Source organism: Procambarus clarkii, chromosome 1 (assembly GCF_040958095.1).
Source record: "Procambarus clarkii isolate CNS0578487 chromosome 1, FALCON_Pclarkii_2.0, whole genome shotgun sequence".
In the NCBI taxonomy this organism is placed as follows: Eukaryota; Metazoa; Arthropoda; class Malacostraca; order Decapoda; family Cambaridae; genus Procambarus; species Procambarus clarkii.
Genome location: NC_091150.1, coordinates 21,969,808 through 21,989,915, shown reverse-complemented (window position 1 = coordinate 21,989,915; position 20,108 = coordinate 21,969,808). Strand labels below are relative to the sequence as shown.

Sequence of the window (20,108 nt, the reverse complement as noted above, 5' to 3'; positions counted from 1 at the left end):
GATCACCACATTCAAGATTCTGAAGGGGATTGATAGGGTAGATAAAGACAGTCTATTTAACACAAGGGGAACACGCACAAGGGGACACAGGTGGAAACTGAGTGCCCAAATGAGCCACAGAGATATTAGAAAGAACTTTTTTAGTGTCAGAGTGGTTGACAAATGGAATGCATTAGGAAGTGATGTGGTGGAGGCTGACTCCATACACAGTTTCAAGTGTAGATATGACAGAGCCCGATAGGCTCATGAATCTGTACACCTGTTGATTGACGGTTGAGAGGCGGGACCAAAGAGCCAGAGCTCAACCCCCGCAAACACAACTAGGTGAGTACACACACACACACACACACACCAGTGACCCTCCACACACGCACACACACCAGTGACCCTCCACACACACACACACACCAGTAACCCTCCACACACACACACACACACAGCAGTAACCCTCCACACACACACACACACACACACACACACCAGTGACCCTCCACACACACCAGTAACCCTCCACACACACCAGTAACCCTCCACACACACTCACACACACCAGTGACCCTCCACACACACACACCAGTGACCCTCCACACACACACACACACACACCAGTGACCCTCCACACACACCAGTGACCCTCCACACACACACACACACACCAGTGACCCTCCACACACACCAGTAATTCTCCACACACACCAGTAACCCTCCACACACACCAATAACCCTCCACACACACACACACACACCAGTGACCCTCCACACACACACACACACCAGTAACCCTCCACACACACACACCAGTAACCCTCCACACACACACACCAGTAACCCTCCACACACACACACACACACCAGTAACCCTCCACACACACACACACCAGTAACCCTCCACACACACCAGTGACCCTCCACACACACACACACACCAGTAACCCTCCACACACACCAGTGACCCTCCACACACACACACACACACACCAGTGACCCTCCACACACACACACCAGTGACCCTCCACACACACACACACCAGTGACCCTCCACACACACACCAGTAATCCTCCACACACACACACACACCAGTAACCCTCCACACACACACACACACACACCAGTAACCCTCCACACACACACACACACACCAGTAACCCTCCACACACACACACACACCAGTAATCCTCCACACACACACACACACACCAGTAACCCTCCACACACACACACACACACCAGTAACCCTCCACACACACACACACACACCAGTAACCCTCCACACACACACACACACCAGTAACCCTCCACACACAGCAGTAACCCTCCACACCTGTTGTTCCAGCATACCAAACTGTTGACAGTTTGAATGAGGCATGAGTGGGAGTGGCGGACAGGTGTGGGTGGATGCCTTAGCGGGTGTCCACACGTGTCAGTGTCGTCGCCACACACCTGTCACACACCAGACACTGCGTGAAGAAGGACGTCCCAAGCCTCAAGGAGCAGCAACCTTTGCTGCTGGAGTCCCAGACCCGCTTCAAGGAGGAGGAGCAGGTGTGGAAGATTACCAGGTGTGTGTGTGTGTACCCGAAGCAGGTGTAGGCATCGTACAGAAATTTTAACGCCCTTGAGGGCGTGCCCTAGGGGGGGTTCCCTGAGGGCGGGCCCTCAAGGGCGTGCCCTAGGGGCGTGCCCCAGGGGCGGCGTCCTCACCTGGGCCTCGAGGACGCCCCTGACAGTGAGGCCGACGCCGGGGTCGAACTGGACAGTGACGCCAGGCCGGATGGTGAGTCTGGCTCCTGGCATGATGGTGATGTCCTCCGTGACCAGGTAAGGCGAGGCCGCCTCGTCGTACACCACGCTGCTGGTGATGGTGCCGCCCGACCACACGGCTCCTGCCCCTCCTACCACAACCACCACAACCACCACAACACTACCACCACCCCACATGACGCTGGTGGGACACAAAGTGTATAGAGAGAGCGGAGCCAGGCGTCAACACCCTCCCTTCATCACGTCTCACTCACTACTGACTCCTTACTATCATCTTCCTCATTCAAATATTGACACAATGGCCCCATAAGTCTCCAGAAAACACCACAACACAAACACCAATCACAACATTATCACACCATACAATGACCTTCACGTATGCTATAAACTGGACTATATACGCTGAAGAAGAAGAGAATAATAATAGAGAAATAAGAAACGCATCAGACAATAGCCAGCAGGTAGATGGTCACGTGACCGTGACGTCATCCAGGTAACTCCGCCCCCCCCCCCCGCGGTCACCAATATATCCATATAAACCTTCCTAAACTCACATTCTCTAACTACCTATAGCAACGGCTATACTATAGACGCTATATGCACCAGTCTCGCCACTGAAACTATATATATATATATATAAACAGGTTAATTGCTTATACCTGCCAGGTGGTTCACTTTTGTGTACACAAGTCCTATATAAGAGCACTCCAGCGCCATCTATTGACTCTCTGCCGCACCTTCCATCAATCTCCAGTCACTTTATGACTAAACGGCCTATTTAGGCCTACGCGACGATATATATATATATATATATATTTCTCAAGAGATACATTCTTAGAATATCTTTTACTCCAGTAATCTCTTTGAGGTCAGAAGCCTCATATATCCTGACAATCTACATAGGCCGTTAAATTTTCAAACCTTATTAGATAACTTAACTATAGGCCCTCTTTAGGCTACGTAGCCTATAGGCCTATATGCACCTAATACCTGACACCAGATTTATAAGAATAGGTTTACAGGTGGCGAGGAAACTCGAGTTATTATATAAATATTTCTTTATTGTTTATTTAAACAGATATCAATCAAAATTGACATTGAGATTTCAAACTATCTTAATGTAGAATGTTTCTCTACCACTCACAGGATGGGTATGGGGTCCACTACCACACACAGGATGGGTATGGGGTCCACTACCACTCACAGGATGGGTATGGGGTCCACTACCACACACAGGATGGGTATGGGGCCCACTACCACTCACAGGATGGGTATGGGGTCCACTACCACACACAGGATGGGTATGGGGTCCACTACCACTCACAGGATGGGTATGGGGTCCACTACCACTCACAGGATGGGTATGGGGTCCACTACCACTCACAGGATGGGTATGGGGTCCACTACCACTCACAGGATGGGTATGGGGTCCACTACCACTCACAGGATGGGTATGGGGTCCACTACCATTCAGAGGACGGGTATGGGGTCCACTACCACTCACAGGATGGGTATGGGAGTCCATTACCACTCACAGGTTGGGTATGGGGCCCACTACCACTCACAGGATGGGTGTGGGGCCCAATACCACTCACAGGATGGGTATGGGGTCCACTACCACACACAGGATGGGTATGGGGCCCACTACCACTCACAGGATGGGTATGGGGCCCACTACCACTCACAGAATGGGTATGGGGCCCACTACCACTCACAGGAGGGGGTATGGGGGCCCACTACCACTCACAGGATGGGTATGGGGCCCACTACCACTCACAGGATGGGTATGGGGCCCACTACCACTCACAGGATGGGTATGGGGCCCACTACCACTCACAGGAGGGGGTATGGGGTCCACTACCATTCAAAGTTAATGGGTGAGGCTTTACCACCCAATAAACACTATACTGGGTGTGAGGCGCTGCCCTGGGGCACAACTTGGATCAACGTCCCCACGGCCCGGTCTCCGACCAGGCCTCCAGGCTGGTCGGCTGGTTTACTAAACTGTTTGACACAGCTGCTCGTAGTCTGACGTATGACTCCCAGCCGTCCTCTCGAACACTACATCTCATTTTGACCTATAAATTCTCTAAGACCAAAAACGGCTGGACTAAAAATCATAGCGGTTCGCAAAATTATCGTAATGTCCTGTTTTGTATCTGTGGGTCCTCGGTTAGGTTAGGTTGAGGCAATTTAGTACATCAGTTTAATGACGCTGTGAATGCACTTGAGGACGGAGTGAGGATTCACAGCCCGGTTGATCGTGCATCTGTTGTAAAAGTGCAACTATCGTAATGAGGTGGAGCTATAATTGTTCCGGATGGATGCTCGCTTGACTGTTATTGTTTGGTGACCGGCAGATCAGCTGTGTCGTGGAAGTATACAGGTTCGTAGAATTAGTACTCTCTTAATTTTGGGAGAGCTCCTGGTTCAACCTTGACGCCGGGCGGACGTCTGGACGCCTCCGCCTGGGAGCCGCCGGATCACGTTTTCTTTTGCGATATGGCTTTGCTACTGCCGTTTGGCATCCCTATTCCACGGTCCGGTTGTACGACGCCCCGCGCACATATTGCCTTGGGTCACCGGATTGTTGGTAGTTTATTTTTATACGTGTTCTGGCTGGTTCTCCCGGCGGGGTGACGGTGTTCGGGGGCCGTCTTGTCCGAGAGGTGCCGGGGGTTGGCGGGTCTTGGTGGGCTCCTGGTGTGCCCTCGGTGGTGGTGGGCTCCTGGTGTGCCCTCGGTGGTGGTGGGCTCCTGGTGTGCCCTCGGTGGTGGTGGGCGGCCGGCTTCTACTCTGCCGGGGGACACTGGATAACTTTTGTATTTTAGCTGGGGCCGAGTTCTTGGTTTTGCTCCCCAGTGTTCTCTGTGAGGGGCGGGGCCGGTGCTGGACACCCTGGGGGACTCCTGGGGCTCCCCAGTGTTCTCTGTGAGGGGCGGGGCCGGTGCTTGTCACCCTGGGGGACTCCTGGGGCTCCCCAGTGTTCTCTGTGAGGGGCGGGGCTGGTGCTTGTCACCCTGGGGGACTCCTGGGGCTCCCCAGTGTTCTCTGTGAGGGGCGGGGCCGGTGCTGGACACCCTGGGGGACTCCTGGGGCTCCCCAGTGTTCTCTGTGAGGGGCGGGGCTGGTGCTTGTCACCCTGGGGGACTCCTGGGGCTCCCCAGTGTTCACTGTGAGGGGCGGGGCCGGTGCTTGTCACCCTGGGGGACTCCTGGGGCTCCCCAGTGTTCTCTGTGAGGGGCGGGGCCGGTGCTTGTCACCCTGGGGGATTCCTGGGGCTCCCCAGTGTTCTCTGTGAGGGGCGGGGCCGGTGCTTGTCACCCTGGGGGACTCCTGGGGCTCCCCAGTGTTCTCTGTGAGGGGCGGGCCGGTGCTTGTCACCCTGGGGGACTCCTGGGGCTCCCCAGTGTTCTCTGTGAGGGGCGGGGCCGGTGTTTGTCACCCTGGGGGACTCCTGGGGCTCCCCAGTGTTCTCTGTGAGGGGCGGGGCCGGTGCTTGTCACCCTGGGGGACTCCTGGGGCTCCCCAGTGTTCTCTGTGAGGGGCGGGGCCGGTGCTTGTCACCCTGGGGGACTCCTGGGGCTCCCCAGTGTTCTCTGTGAGGGGCGGGGCCGGTGCTTGTCACCCTGGGGGACTCCTGGGGCTCCCCAGTGTTCTCTGTGAGGGGCGGGGCTGGTGCTTGTCACCCTGGGGGACTCCTGGGGCTCCCCAGTGTTCTCTGTGAGGGGCGGGGCCGGTGCTGGACACCCTGGGGGACTCCTGGGGCTCCCCAGTGTTCTCTGTGAGGGGCGGGGCTGGTGCTTGTCACCCTGGGGGACTCCTGGGGCTCCCCAGTGTTCTCTGTGAGGGGCGGGGCCGGTGCTGGTCACCCTGGGGGACTCCTGGGGCTCCCCAGTGTTCTCTGTGAGGGGCGGGGCCGGTGTTTGTCACCCTGGGGGACTCCTGGGGCTCCCAAGTCATCTGCCTGTTTGCGTTTCTTTGCCGCGAGGCACTTTAGTTTCCAGTGATTGGCGTCACTCGTTTCGCGGTTAGGCTTGACTATTCACTTTTCCGGGCTTCGCGATTCACCCTTAACGGGTACGTCGGGCCGCATCCCATCCCACCGTCGTCGTCGCCCCTAAATCAACAACAACAACAGCTCTTAATTTCTGTTGTCCTGGCTTTAGTCATGTGCAGTTTGCTTATTGTTATAGTGAATAGACAGTGCTTAAACTATATAAATGTATTAATTATTACATGGATTGTTGTTATTGCAGGATGTAACTGTACGGTAATTGTTTGCTCAATAAAGCCACAAGTCTGCCATTGTTCACCTCAGCATCCTTTGGAGGTGTTTATCAAGTTTCTGAACACCGGTTGAGGGCAGCCCTTGATGTTCAGAGGAAGTGTCGTCTTGGGCCCTTGATGTTCAGAGGAAGTGTCGTCTTGGGCCCTTGATGTTCAGAGGAAGTGTCGTCTTGGGCCCTTGATGTTCAGAGGAAGTGTCGTCTTGGGCCCTTGATGTTCAGAGGAAGTGTCGTCTTGGGCCCTTGATGTTCAGAGGAAGTGTCGTCTTGGGCCCTTGATGTTCAGAGGAAGTGTCGTCTTGGGCCCTTGATGTTCAGAGGAAGTGTCGTCTTGGGCCCTTGATGTTCAGAGGAAGTGTCGTCTTGGGCCCTTGATGTTCAGAGGAAGTGTCGTCTTGGGCCCTTGATGTTCAGAGGAAGTGTCGTCTTGGGCCCTTGATGTTCAGAGGAAGTGTCGTCTTGGGCCCTTGATGTTCAGAGGAAGTGTCGTCTTGGGCCCTTGATGTTCAGAGGAAGTGTCGTCTTGGGCCCTTGATGTTCAGAGGAAGTGTCGTCTTGGGCCCTTGATGTTCAGAGGAAGTGTCGTCTTGGGCCCTTGATGTTCAGAGGAAGTGTCGTCTTGGGCCCTTGATGTTCAGAGGAAGTGTCGTCTTGGGCCCTTGATGTTCAGAGGAAGTGTCGTCTTGGGCCCTTGATGTTCAGAGGAAGTGTCGTCTTGGGCCCTTGATGTTCAGAGGAAGTGTCGTCTTGGGCCCTTGATGTTCAGAGGAAGTGTCGTCTTGGGCCCTTGATGTTCAGAGGAAGTGTCGTCTTGGGCCCTTGATGTTCAGAGGAAGTGTCGTCTTGGGCCCTTGATGTTCAGAGGAAGTGTCGTCTTGGGCCCTTGATGTTCAGAGGAAGTGTCGTCTTGGGCCCTTGATGTTCATAGAGTTCTCTCTCAGCGTACCCATTTACCTCTACTTTTATTTGTACTCAACGCATTTTTTTCTTTTTACCCATTAGTTTTAAGCTTTAGTCATTAGTGTTTTTTCCTGCCCGAAACGCTTTGCGTAATAGTGGCTTTAGGCATTGTATGTACTAGCTCTATCTATAAAGCCAACAAACTTTGTAAAATCTCTTTATGTACCTTTACCTAAATAAAAATTATTATTATTATTATTATTACTACGGGCTATTATGTTGAGCCTGCCAAGCCTCCTGGTCTCATGTCATGTTATTTTCATGAGCTGATTTGGAACCGGTCCCTCTAATATTTTCCAAGAAATTGAAATAAGTTTCTTGAGGTAAAATACACACAAAGGGATGAGGTAGCTCAAGCTATTCTCACCCCGTTCAGTACAACGTGTTAGTACATACATAGACACACATCACAAACAAGTGTGAATTTTCAAACAAATTTTCCAAGTGTAATTTATTATGTCTCTTTCGCCTTCATTGTGGCATGTAAATTGTTATACCAAGTTTGCATTTTGGAGAGTGTTGTGTTGATTGTTGGGACTGTTCTTGGGTACTAAATCAGCAGTACCTTTTGTTGTGTAGTAAATCATTAATTCCTATCATTGGTCTCTGCAGCTGTCGGTTTCATTCCATTTGAAATTATACTTTGAATTACTCACCGGTTTTGTATTTTGGTTCATAGTGGATTTTTAATAGAGTTTTATGGGATCGGTTGTTTGTTGTTAGGTTGGCCTCGACGAGGACAGGAAGCCGGCGGCTTGTCGAAGGTCGTCCTCCCCCCCCATTTGCCTTGGCGATCTTTTCCAGTTGTACTTAAAAAGTTAACAGTTTTGGCACTTACGGCTTCGGCGGGTAGGCGGTTCCATGGGTTTATAACCCTGTGGGTTAGGTTAGTTCATTTATAGTATCAGATACTTGTAGCCGCGTCTAAGCCGAGCAGTATTATGCAAGCCAAATTATTTCAGACAACTAACTGATTTATGATAATTTTGGAGATTAAGGCGGGATCGTGTAAGAACATTGTTATGCAAAAAATATAGTATAAGATCATTTATAGATTTATTATTTTCTATTCATTAAATATTGACAATTTTCTTAGAATTTTAAGAGAAAACTTCAAACTATGGAGAGTTATTTGTGTTCTAATTTCATGCTAATGTGACAATTACCGTTGTTGGGAACAGGAAACATTTACGTAGGTTTATTGATGTCAACAGTTGGCCTTCCCCGTGATGCAACCCACAACAGTTACCTAACTCCTATTGATACCTATTTACTGTTACGAGAACAGGTGCATCAGGTGAAAGGCCTACTATTTACTGTTGCCTGAACAGATGCATCAGGTGAAAGGAAAGGTGCCAAACCACTTTTGTTTTGCTCGGGGATCCAACCCGGCAGGACCCTATTGCAACTCGAGGACGTAGGCCACTAAGCTACAGCTACAAACTACAAAAAAACTGAAATAAAGTATATTCAAGGAAATATTTGGAATAAAAAAAAAACAATCCATGTTCTAACATCTTATTTGAAAAATATTAAAACAATATTTTTTTCAAATATATTTCTCAATTGTACAAATATGGCTGGTAGCCTAAAGTGTAATGACAGCCTAACTAAAATTTATACACATAATTTGCACATAATATGAAGTACATAAAGTTTGCTTCTCCAATCAGTTTACTAAAGGAGTAATTACAAAAATAACATATCATTAAGAACTATCCTAATTCTGGCAGTTACAAATCTGTTAAGTAGAAAATAAATCACGTTATCAGGGATATTATAATATTTATGACTAATTATATCCTAGGTCATTCATTTTCCTCAATATTTCCCAAGGTGCGTCTTATATATCTTCATTGTTGCCAAGGTCGCCTTCATTATATACAAGATCACTCTTGCCTCTTCATTATACACAAGATCACTCAGGCCTCTTCATTATATACAAGATCACTCTTGCCTCTTCATTATACACAAGATCACTCTTGCCTCTTCATTATACCCAAGATCACTCAGGCCTCTTCATTATACACAAGATCACTCAAGCCTCTTCATTATACACAAGATCACTCAAGCCTCTTCATTATACACAAGATCACTCAAGCCTCTTCATTATACACAAGATCTCTCATGCCTCTTCATTATACACAAGATCACTCAAGCCTCTTCATTATACACAAGATCTCTCATGCCTCTTCATTATACACAAGATCACTCAAGCCTCTTCATTATACACAAGATCTCTCATGCCTCTTCATTATACACAAGATCACTCAGGCCTCTTCATTATACACAAGATCACTCTTGCCTCTTCATTATACACAAGATCACTCAGGCCTCTTCATTATACACAAGATCTCTCATGCCTCTTCATTATACACAAGATCACTCAAGCCTCTTCATTATACACAAGATCTCTCATGCCTCTTCATTATACACAAGATCACTCAAGCCTCTTCATTATACACAAGATCTCTCTTGCCTCTTCATTATACACAAGATCACTCAGGCCTCTTCATTATACACAAGATCACTCTTGCCTCTTCATTATACCCAAGGTCACTCAGGCCTCTTCATTATACACAAGATCACTCAGGCCTCTTCATTATACACAAGATCACTCAGGCCTCTTCATTATACACAAGATCACTCAGGCCTCTTCATTATACCCAAGATCACTCAGGCCTCTTCATTATACACAAGATCACTCAGGCCTCTTCATTATACACAAGATCACTCAGGCCTCTTCATTATACCCAAGATCACTCAGGCCTCTTCATTATACCCAAGATCACTCAAGCCTCTTCATTATACCCAAGATCTCTCAGGCCTCTTCATTATACACAAGATCACTCAGGCTTCTTCATTATACACAAGATCACTCAAGCCTCTTCATTATACACAAGATCACTCAAGCCTCTTCATTATACACAAGATCTCTCATGCCTCTTCATTATACACAAGATCACTCTTGCCTCTTCATTATACACAAGATCACTCAGGCCTCTTCATTATACACAAGATCACTCAGGCCTCTTCATTATACCCAAGATCACTCAGGCCTCTTCATTATACCCAAGATCACTCAGGCCTCTTCATTATACACAAGATCACTCAGGCCTCTTCATTATACACAAGATCACTCAGGCCTCTTCATTATACCCAAGATCACTCAGGCCTCTTCATTATACCCAAGATCACTCAAGCCTCTTCATTATACCCAAGATCTCTCAGGCCTCTTCATTATACACAAGATCACTCAGGCTTCTTCATTATACACAAGATCACTCAAGCCTCTTCATTATACACAAGATCACTCAAGCCTCTTCATTATACACAAGATCTCTCATGCCTCTTCATTATACCCAAGATCACTCTTGCCTCTTCATTATACACAAGATCACTCAGGCCTCTTCATTATACACAAGATCTCTCATGCCTCTTCATTATACACAAGATCACTCATGCCTCTTCATTATACACAAGATCACTCAGGCCTCTTCATTATACCCATCCTCTGAATTGACAGTACGTTTTAATACTAAGTGTAATAAGTACATTTACTGACTGTCACACACAGTACATAATTGCACTTACTTGTGCTGTTACATTTACCGCCCCATTTTTGGAGGACGGGCTGCTTTATTGTTCACAAGTTATCTCTCATCCTTCTAAATTATACAAATAAGATTTATCATATATGTTCATTATATAAAAGGTCTTTTTCGCACCGTTCACATTATTCCCTGGTTATAGGTCTCATCATCTTCTATATATTTACTATTATGCGTAAGATGTCTCCAACCTTGTTTATATACGCCAGGTCTTTACAACCTCCTGTAATTGAACGTCATAAACAACTGTCAAGTGATTCTCTTGTTATCTTGAGATGATTTCGGGGCTTTAGTGTCCCCACGGCCCGGTCCTCGGTAGAAATAGCCTAAGCTACTCTATCCCTTTGAGATGTATTTCTTGCTTATCTCAATAAACATACTTGAACTTGAACTTGAGGCCTCCACCCCCAGGAAGCAGCCCGTGACAGCTGACTAACACCCAGGTACCTGTTTTACTGCTAGGTAACAGGGGCATAAGGTGAAAGAAACTCTGCCCATTGTTTCTCGCCGGCGCGTGGGATCGACCCCGGGACCACAGGATCACAAGCCCAGCGTGCTGTCTGCTCGGCCGACCGGCTTGTTGCATGAAATCATTGACTGTTGTCTTTGTTAATATGAATATGTGTTGGGACTTGTTGACAAGCTATTGATGGGGAGTCTTCCAAAGTATTCCATTCCAACAGAGCCCCTAACAAGGCATCCATCCCGACAAACACTGACAGTCATCGTGTCTCTCCCTCTGGAAGCTCTGGGGCCTGTGGCGGCGGCGCTGCCCTTCCCTCCACCCCATTGAGCCAGGGAGAGGTGTCCTCTCAATCCTCTCCTATTACCATGCTAACATCCCAGTTTACGCAATTCAAGCGTGCTACTGGTCCCTCACCGGATTTCCGTAACTGGCCCGAGAATCAGTGGTTCAAAAAGTTGTGCCTAGTCCTTGAGGCTAAAAATACTATCATCTCGAGTCTTCAAAATGAGAATCTAGCGAACCGCGTGAATCTCCATCATCAACAAGAAATAACCCTCCTCCGCGAGGATATAAGAAACTTTAAGGCTAGCCGGTCGGCCGAGCGGACAGCACGCTGGATTTGTGATCCTGTGGTCCTGGGTTCGATCCCAGGCGCCGGCGAGAAACAATGGGCAGAGTTTCTGTCACCCTATGCCCCTGTTACCTAGCAGTAAAATAGGTACCTGGGTGTTAGTCAGCTGTCACGGGCTGCTTCCTGGGGGTGGAGGCCTGGTCGAGGACCGGGCCGCGGGGACACTAAAGCCCCGAAATCATCTCAAGATAACCTCAAGATAGCCAAGACCAACTCCAGCATGACTTGAATGATCTCCGTGAGGAAAACATTCGTCTGAAAACTGATGAAGCCATAAATAAACAAGAGGAAGGTCTCAGCAAAATGACTGCATGTATCAGTACATTATCCGCCCAACGTTCCGTCTCCCAGGAAGAACAAGACCAGCAAAAGCTGCTTGACTCTGTAGTTGTGTCGTCCCAAGATATTCCCGTGGAAAGTGGAGGTGAAAAGTGTATTGAAATAGTTCAGTCTCTCTTAAAGAACAAATTGCGTGTCACTCTAGACAAAACTGACATTATTGCTGCCTACAGAGTAGGCAAAAAGAATCCATCAGGACAAAACCAGCGGAAAATTCGCCTGAAGCTGGCTTCCCAGTCCATGAAATCGCATCTTGTCCGGACAGCTGCATCCCAACGGAAGGGAATCTACATCAACGAGTGCTTGACTAGTAAAAGACATCAACTCCTCTACCGCCTGCGTCAAATCCGTCATCAAAACCCAGCTGCGAGTCATCAGTGCTTCGTTATAGATGACGTGATTAAAGTGAGAAAGACTTCAGGAGGTCAAATGTTTACAATTGCTAATGAGGATAACCTCAACACTTTCCTCACCCAATGTGGTTTGTCTCACCTCATTATCACTCCCAATGAGTCAACATAATTAACCCCCTTGTCACCTAGTGCGGGCTAGGTATCCTAAGTCTCTTTATTTCACTTTTTAAATTAAACTTTAATTTACTTTTTACTAGTCATTTATTGGACTTAATTAATTGAGTGCATTAATATTTCTTTACTTCTTATTAATTATAGGATCATAACTAAACTATTTATAGTTAATAATTATTAGCTTAAATTTGCCTATGTTTATTATTCAACTTTTTTCTTTGCTTTCATTATTACCCAGGTTGCCTAGCCTCGCCATACTCCCTTACTCCATTGTACCCCTGGCTTGGCCTGTGTCTCAAAATGCAAATTATTACTTACAGTGTACCTGAGAGTACTTGTAAGCAATCCATCTCATTTTTCTTTTTTTGTTCATTTTGTATTTGTTTTGTATAGTCTTGTTTATATTTTTCCCCTTTTATATCAAAATTCTATTTTGTAATTGCCATTCTTGCCTTGTTTTCCTACAACCAGCCTTTTTATGCAGACAAGTATAGACCCAGAACTAAACCTCTTATCCACTATCTATGACAATCATCACTTTAATGATCATTATTGCAGATATTGTATAGCACATGATGTAAACAATGTATTAACACATAATCACAATATCTCTGTAATCAACTGGAACGTTAGATCCCTAGGTAAACACTTCGATGATGTTAGTGCCTTGATTGAAACTATTGACAACAAATTATCTTTTATTATACTTACTGAAACATGGTTGAAAGAGGATAATACTCAACTCTTTAACATGCCTAACTACTCGGCAATTCACAACTGTCGTCAACTTCAGAGAGGTGGTGGTACTGCTCTTTACTACCACCAAGAACTAACATGCTTAAAAGTAATTAGAACTAGAGACTCCTGTGGGGAGTATATCTTCGCCAGTTTCAGAGTCAAGGGTGCCGAGTCTGTCCTGTCTGTGGGTGCAGTTTACAGAATTCCTAACACTGTGTCCGAATTCAACTCAAACCTTAGAAATCTAATACTAGATAACAGACTGAACAAAAACCCTCTTATTATCGCAGGGGACTTTAATATTGACCTCTGCGAGCCTGAACACCCTACTGCTGTTAGCTTCCTAAACTGTATGAATTCCTGCTTCCTCATACCCTTAATCACTACACCTACTAGAATCACTGATAGTAATGCTACGACTCTAGATCACATCTGGACCAACATAACCTCTCCGCTTACTTCAGGTATAATCACCGATAGCACTACAGACCATTACCACACATTTCTCTTAACTAACATTAACAAACCACCTCTAGAGACAAGGGAGTTAATTAAGCTTTAGACTGCACAATGAAACTGCTATAGGCAATTTTATAACTGCTGCTGATAATGTCAACTGGGAGTCTGAGTTAGGTAACATAGGGGACATCAACCTAGCAGTGCAATCTTTTCTACAAACAACTCTTAGCCTTTATAACACCCACTGTCCTATGCTAACGAAACAAGTCACAACCAAAAGGCTTAACAATCCTTGGCTTACAAAGGGAATACTTAAATCCATTAATAAAAAACATGACCTTGAGAAGAAGTATAGGTTAGGAACCGTCTCCAAAGAATTTTCAAAGAATTACTTGTTATTGCTATCTAAGATAATTAGACGAGCCAAAACTAAATACTACGAAGATAAATTTACCCAAATAAAGAGCAACATTAAAAAAACTTGGAGCACAATTTCACAAATATTGGGATCAAAGAAGATTTTAAATAACAAACCAACACTCCTGTCCAATAACGATGCTCAGCTTTCAGCCTCTGATACTGCTATTGAGTTCAATAGGTTCTTCTCTTCCATTGGGTCATCCCTTGCAAATGACATTCCATCTTCCAGTACTGATGTTAAGGACTATCTTACAGGTAACTATCCACAGTCTCTGTACCTAAAGCCTATTAATTCCACTGACGTCAATGAGATAATCCTTTCCCTTAAAACCAAGTCTAGTGCCCTTGAGGAGATACCAACTTTAATTTACAAAAAAGCCTCCAGATCTTTAGCCCCTGCTATTGCATTGCTCTTCAACAAGTCACTAGAACTCCAAACCTTTCCTGATATCCTAAAAAAGCCAGAGTAACCCCTGTCCACAAATATGGTGATCTCACAGATGTTAACAACTACAGACCTATATCAAGCCTGCCTAACTTGTCAAAAATATTTGAAAAACTAATCTACAAGCAGCTTTACTCTTATCTAGCCAAACACAATATACTTAGCTCTTAAGCTAAGCCATATTGAAGTCAATATGGCTTCAGACCCAAAAAAACACTAACGATGCACTTATTAGTATGATTAACTTGATTCATGCAGCTCTCGATAAAAATGAGTTCCCTGTTGGGTTATTTGTGGACCTGCGTAAGGCTTTTGACACTGTCAACCACCAAAACCTTCTTCTTAAATTACATCATTATGGAGTCAGAGGACACTCCCTGCAATACCTCAAATCTTACCTTAATGACAGGGTCCAGTATGTTTCTGTGAATAATTCAATTTCTCCCTCCCTACCCATCAACATTGGTGTTCCTCAGGGCAGCACACTCGGCCCCTCTCCTCTTTCTCATCTACATTAATGACCTTCCAAATGCCTCCCAACACCTCAAACCAATTCTATTAGCTGACGACACAACCTTCATTTACTCCAATCCTGACCCCCTTGCTCTAAATGCCACAGTAAATACTGAGCTAAATAAAGTCCATCTTTGGCTAACTGCCAACAAACTCACCCTTAACATTGACAAAACTTTCTATATTCTGTTTGGCAATAAATCTTGTAATCAAATAAATCTCAGGATAAACAATACCCAAATTTGTATCAAAATAGATGGCAAATTCCTTGGCGTTCTCATTGACCTCAAGCTGAATTTCCAGGTACACATTCTAAATATATCAAAAAAAGTTTCAAAAACTGTTGGCATTCTTTCTAAGATCAGATATTATGTACCCCGCCCTGCCCTGGTGACTCTCTATTACTCCCTCATCTATCCATATCTCAACTATGGTATTTGTGCTTGGGGTTCTACTACCCAAAATCATTTACGTCCTCTAATTATTCAACACAAAGCTGCTATTAGGACAATATCCCACTCTGGCCCCAGACATCACTCGGTACCCCAACTCAAATCTCTGAATATGTTAGATATTAAGTCGCTGCACATTCTCTCATGTGTATTATACATATATAAAACGCTTAACTGTAATGCCAATCCTGACCTCAAAAGCTTCATTGAAGGTTGTAACAGAGCCCATGAGCACCACACCAGAAATAAATAGTTTTGATATTCCAAGAGTACGACTTAATCAAACTAGAAATGCTCTACAAATTAAGGGACCCAGAATGTGGAATGACCTTCCCAACCATGTTAAAGACTGTACCTCTCTCAACCAGTTTAAGATAAAAACTGAGCACTACCTAATAAATTCCCTGTAACCTACCTCACCCCTCTATTGTCAACCCATGTCTGTTTTTTTAAACAACGCTGTTTATTTATGTACCTAACTTATGTACCTAACTCTGCTCTCATCTCTCTATATTTGTATTGTATTGTATTGTATATTATGCACTAATCTATCCCTATCTCAACTATGGTATCTGTGCATGGGGTTCAACCACTGCAAACCATCTCAAGTCCATCATCACCCAGCAAAAATCTGCTATCAGAATAATATCAAATTCTGCTTTCAGACAACACACAGCCCCCTTGTTTAACTCCCTAAACATGCTAAACATAATCTCACTCCATAAATTCTCTTGTGTCAACTACATTTACAAAACCCTGTTCTTAAATGCAAATCCTTGTCTGAAACTCTTCCTGGACAGATGTAATAGGACCCATTATCACCACACCAGAAATAAATATCTCTTTGATATCCCCAGAGTCAAACTTAATCTGTGTAAACACTCTATGCAAATAAAGGGACCCAGTTTATGGAACTCACTCCCTACTGAATTGAAAAGCTGTCCAACTTTTACATCATTCAAAATCAATACTAAAAAGTACCTAATTTCATCTTCATAGTTTTTCACTTTTTGCCTTAAAATTGCACTGTATCTATTGCTACCCAATCTCCCAACCTTCATGTTCCCAATTTGAACATCTTTACCATTGTGATCATTGCTGTCTTCTTATATGTGCTGCCAATCTGTCTGTATGGTGTTTATAAATCTTGTTTATCTGTATCTTTTGCTACCCAATCTCCCAATCTTTATGTACCCAATCTGAACATCTTTACCATTGTGATCATTGCTGTCTTATATGTGCTGTCAATCTGCTGTATGGTGTCTATTAATCTTGTTTTAAATTACTAATCAAGCTGTCAATGTAATCAATCAGAGCTTTAATATAACAATGTGCTTTAATATACTTACTAAGCTCTCTCATCTCATTTTTCTCTTGCAATGTATCTTTATCATTTATCAATTCTGATAGAAATTACCTACTTAAAATTATCTGCTAGATTAAGGACCTGCCCGAAACGCTGTGCGTACTAGTGGCTTTACAAGAATGTAAATACTGTACTATCCAATGTATTCTCACAAACCCAATGTACCTTCTTGTATATATATATATAAATAAATAAATAAAAAAAATAAATTTATATATAGACGATCATTGGTGTGGTGGTCACGGTACTGTGTACGTTTAGGGGTGATCCTGGACGGCATGGGTTCGAATCCTGGCCGGGTCAAAGAGTTCTTAGTGATCGACCTAATTGTATTTGTGTTGCTTTTTCTGCCATGTTCCCCCTTTTTTATTTTTTTATTTTTATTTTTAAGTGTTCTCAACACATTTTATACTTTAATCTCAATTAGTATTAAGCTTTAGTCATTAATGTTTTTCCTGCCCGAAATGCTTTGCGTAATAGTGGCTTTAGGCATTGTATGTACTAGCTCTATCTATAAATCTATCAATTTTTGTAAAACATCTTGTATGTACCTTACCTGAATAAACATTTATTTATTTATTTATTTATATATTTATTCGTAAGTTTATTGGATCAAGTTCCAACAGGTGTCCCAAGTGTTCCTGGGAATCCGTGAAGCTCCAACGTAGTTCCTTCCAGTCTTCTAGGGGAGCCATGTCGCGGGCCAATAGTTTCATCCGGGGTACATGGGGACCCATGTCGAGGGCCTGTAGTTTTTTTCAGAGTTCATGGTAACCCATGTCACGGTCCTGTAGTTTCTCCTGGTGTTCCTGGGGACCCATGAAACTCTCCCGTAGTTCCTTCAGGTGTTCCTGGAGACCCGTGTATCACTGTTTCTTGCAGTGATGTCTCAGTTCCTTCAGGTGTTCCTGGGGACCCGTGTATCACTGTTTCTTGCAGTGATGTCTCAGTTCCTTCAGGTGTTCCTGGGGACCCGTGTATCACTGTTTCTTGCAGTGATGTCTCAGTTCCTTTAGGTGTTCCTGAGCCCGAGTAGCGATCTTTAAGTTCCTTGAGGTGCTTCACAACGGCTGTGACGATGAAGTTGGCGTCTTGGGCTGCGTGAAGCGGGTCTAAAATCAGAGGAATGTTCTTCTTTGGATTAATTTTTCCATCGTTACTGATGCAAGTGGCTCTCTGGAATATTGATATCATTCGCTCCAAGAACTTGGAGGGTTCCCAGTCCGCCTCTTGTGACCCACTCAGCTCCTCGAGGAAGAGTGACTTCAGGAGCACGTCAGAAAGCGTTCTAATGTTGAGAGAGTAGAGGTGCCAGGCGCGACCATGTCGACGACTGTGTTGCACAGGGAACCACCAACACGAGAAGAGTATCTTGGTGATCATGTTGCATGCCAGGTACACCAGCCGCTGGTCTTCAGACAGCTGCTGGCTGAATATTCTGTTTTCCATCTTTGTGGAAATGTAGGTCCAGGAGCCCTCGCTGTTTCTGGCCAAGTGAATGGGGATTTTATGGTCAATGCATTCCTTTAACAATGAGGGAATTATATCCTGTCTCTCCTTCATCCAGACGAGATTATCGTCTGGATAATCAACTTTGATCACAGGCACGATATGTACTCTCAGCAAGGCAGTTCTTCCATCAGTATACCACACAAAGTACAGCGACAGTCCGATGTCCGTCTGCACCACGTAAGGATATATTAACCAAAGTTTAGATAATTTAAAGTGGTAATTTTCAAGTGTTTGTCTTACTGCTTTTACAAAACTATTTCTAAAGTAAAAAGTTTCAGAACTTTCTTGACTTTTGAAAGGTTCCAGAGATACGATACACTTCTGTCCTTCAACTTGTTTTTCGTGTTCAATCTTCAAGTCTCGGAGTTCTTCAGTGTTAATTTCCCAGAAAATATCAAGTGAGTCAACAAGTTTTAACTTGGCTTCGGCGTGTGAAGATCTGGTAAAAGGTGTTCCCCTGAACCGTGGATCAGTTTTGGCAACTTCTTGTAAGAATAGACACATCTCATTTTGTAGCTGCTTCACCTTCTCGCCAGCCTCTTCACAGTACCATTCACGGGCAGCTGCGCGCAACGACTCAATATCTTCAATTTTTAATTCCTGCTCCTTTTTCTCCAACACCAGTTTGGCTTTCTTGGCAAATAAAGGTTCGCTGAGTGCCTCCAGTCTATATTCCTCAGACAAGAGCACCAATTTATAGTCATTGACTTGGTTTTTATACCCATTAGCTAATTCCTCTGCTGTTACTTCAGCATCTGAAGGCTGGTCTAAATTTATTTTTTTTAAAAGCATGAAGTCATGCAGGTACTCCATGCATTCCATGTTGCCCTTTGCGGCAGCCTGGTGGGCCGCGGTTAGTCCTGCCTTGTCTCTTGCCTGCACGTCGGCTCCGCGGAAGAGCAGGTACTCAACCATACCCAGATTACCGTAGAGGGCAGCCAGATGTAGCATCGTTGTTCCTGTCAGTTCCTCAACAATACTGTTAACATCAACATTCTGCATATTTGTTCTAATTTTGTGAAATATTAATACTAATCCCAGGCGGGATATGCTTGCCAAAACAGTTTCGTGCAGGTTGCCCTCCAATTTACCGTCGCAAGCATCTTTTACGTGCTTCACTAAGTCTATATCCGTTACTATTCTGCTGACAAACGTTTCTAGCTGCTCCAGTTCAGATCTCATAACGTGCTGAGAGAGTTTCTCAAGGCTTTTCTCTTCGATAACGGTGACTAAGGGCATCTTCAGATCTCTAAGTAATGTATAGAGAGTGTCATATTGACTGCTCTTTATTAAACGTTCAAGAGGTAGTCTTTCACCGTCGCTCGGTAGAGGATGAAGGTAGACGTCCTCAAGCCCCAACATCTGGCAAGTGAGAGACATTCCAAAACTTGCTGCTTTACACAGAATGATTCTGGCCTTCTCGCTACGTTCTTTTTTATCCCTGCATTGGTCTATGAATTTCCACGAGAACTTGTGTCCATTTTCTCTTACCTCGTCAGCCAAACTCTGCACAGTTTCATGTAACGCTGTGTAGCCTGGGTCCGTGGCTTTCCCTGCCTCGTGGCGGAGCTTGTTGGAGTATTCCTGCAACACAAGTACACTTGTCAGAACAGTTTAT

At 45.0% G+C, this 20,108-nt stretch overlaps 2 protein-coding genes across 8 annotated transcripts in view; both read right to left on the bottom strand.

Annotated features, from left to right (window-relative positions):
* Positions 1-2,020, bottom strand: part of bark (protein bark beetle) — a 247,906-nt gene extending 245,886 nt beyond the window's left edge. For all 6 annotated transcript variants that reach the window (XR_011225966.1, XM_069318515.1, XM_069319199.1 and 3 more), the window contains exon 1: positions 1,703-2,020. Coding sequence is in view for 5 of the 6 variants with exons in the window: in XM_069318515.1 (XP_069174616.1) it covers positions 1,703-1,939 (237 nt within the window). In the remaining variant the exon portion in view is untranslated. The remainder of the gene's footprint in view (positions 1-1,702) is intronic.
* Positions 2,021-8,513: 6,493 nt separating this feature from the next.
* Positions 8,514-20,108, bottom strand: part of LOC123757649 (uncharacterized) — a 111,745-nt gene continuing 100,150 nt past the window's right edge. Inside the window, exons 11-12 of one of the 2 annotated variants that reach the window (XR_011225814.1) lie at positions 11,913-20,074; positions 8,514-10,891 (exon numbers count right to left, since the gene is read on the bottom strand). Coding sequence is in view for 1 of the 2 variants with exons in the window: in XM_069317631.1 (XP_069173732.1) it covers positions 17,759-20,074 (2,316 nt within the window). In the remaining variant the exon portion in view is untranslated. Of the gene's footprint in view, positions 10,892-11,832; positions 20,075-20,108 lie in introns of those variants that run through there. The other variant, XM_069317631.1, reaches the window with a different exon arrangement.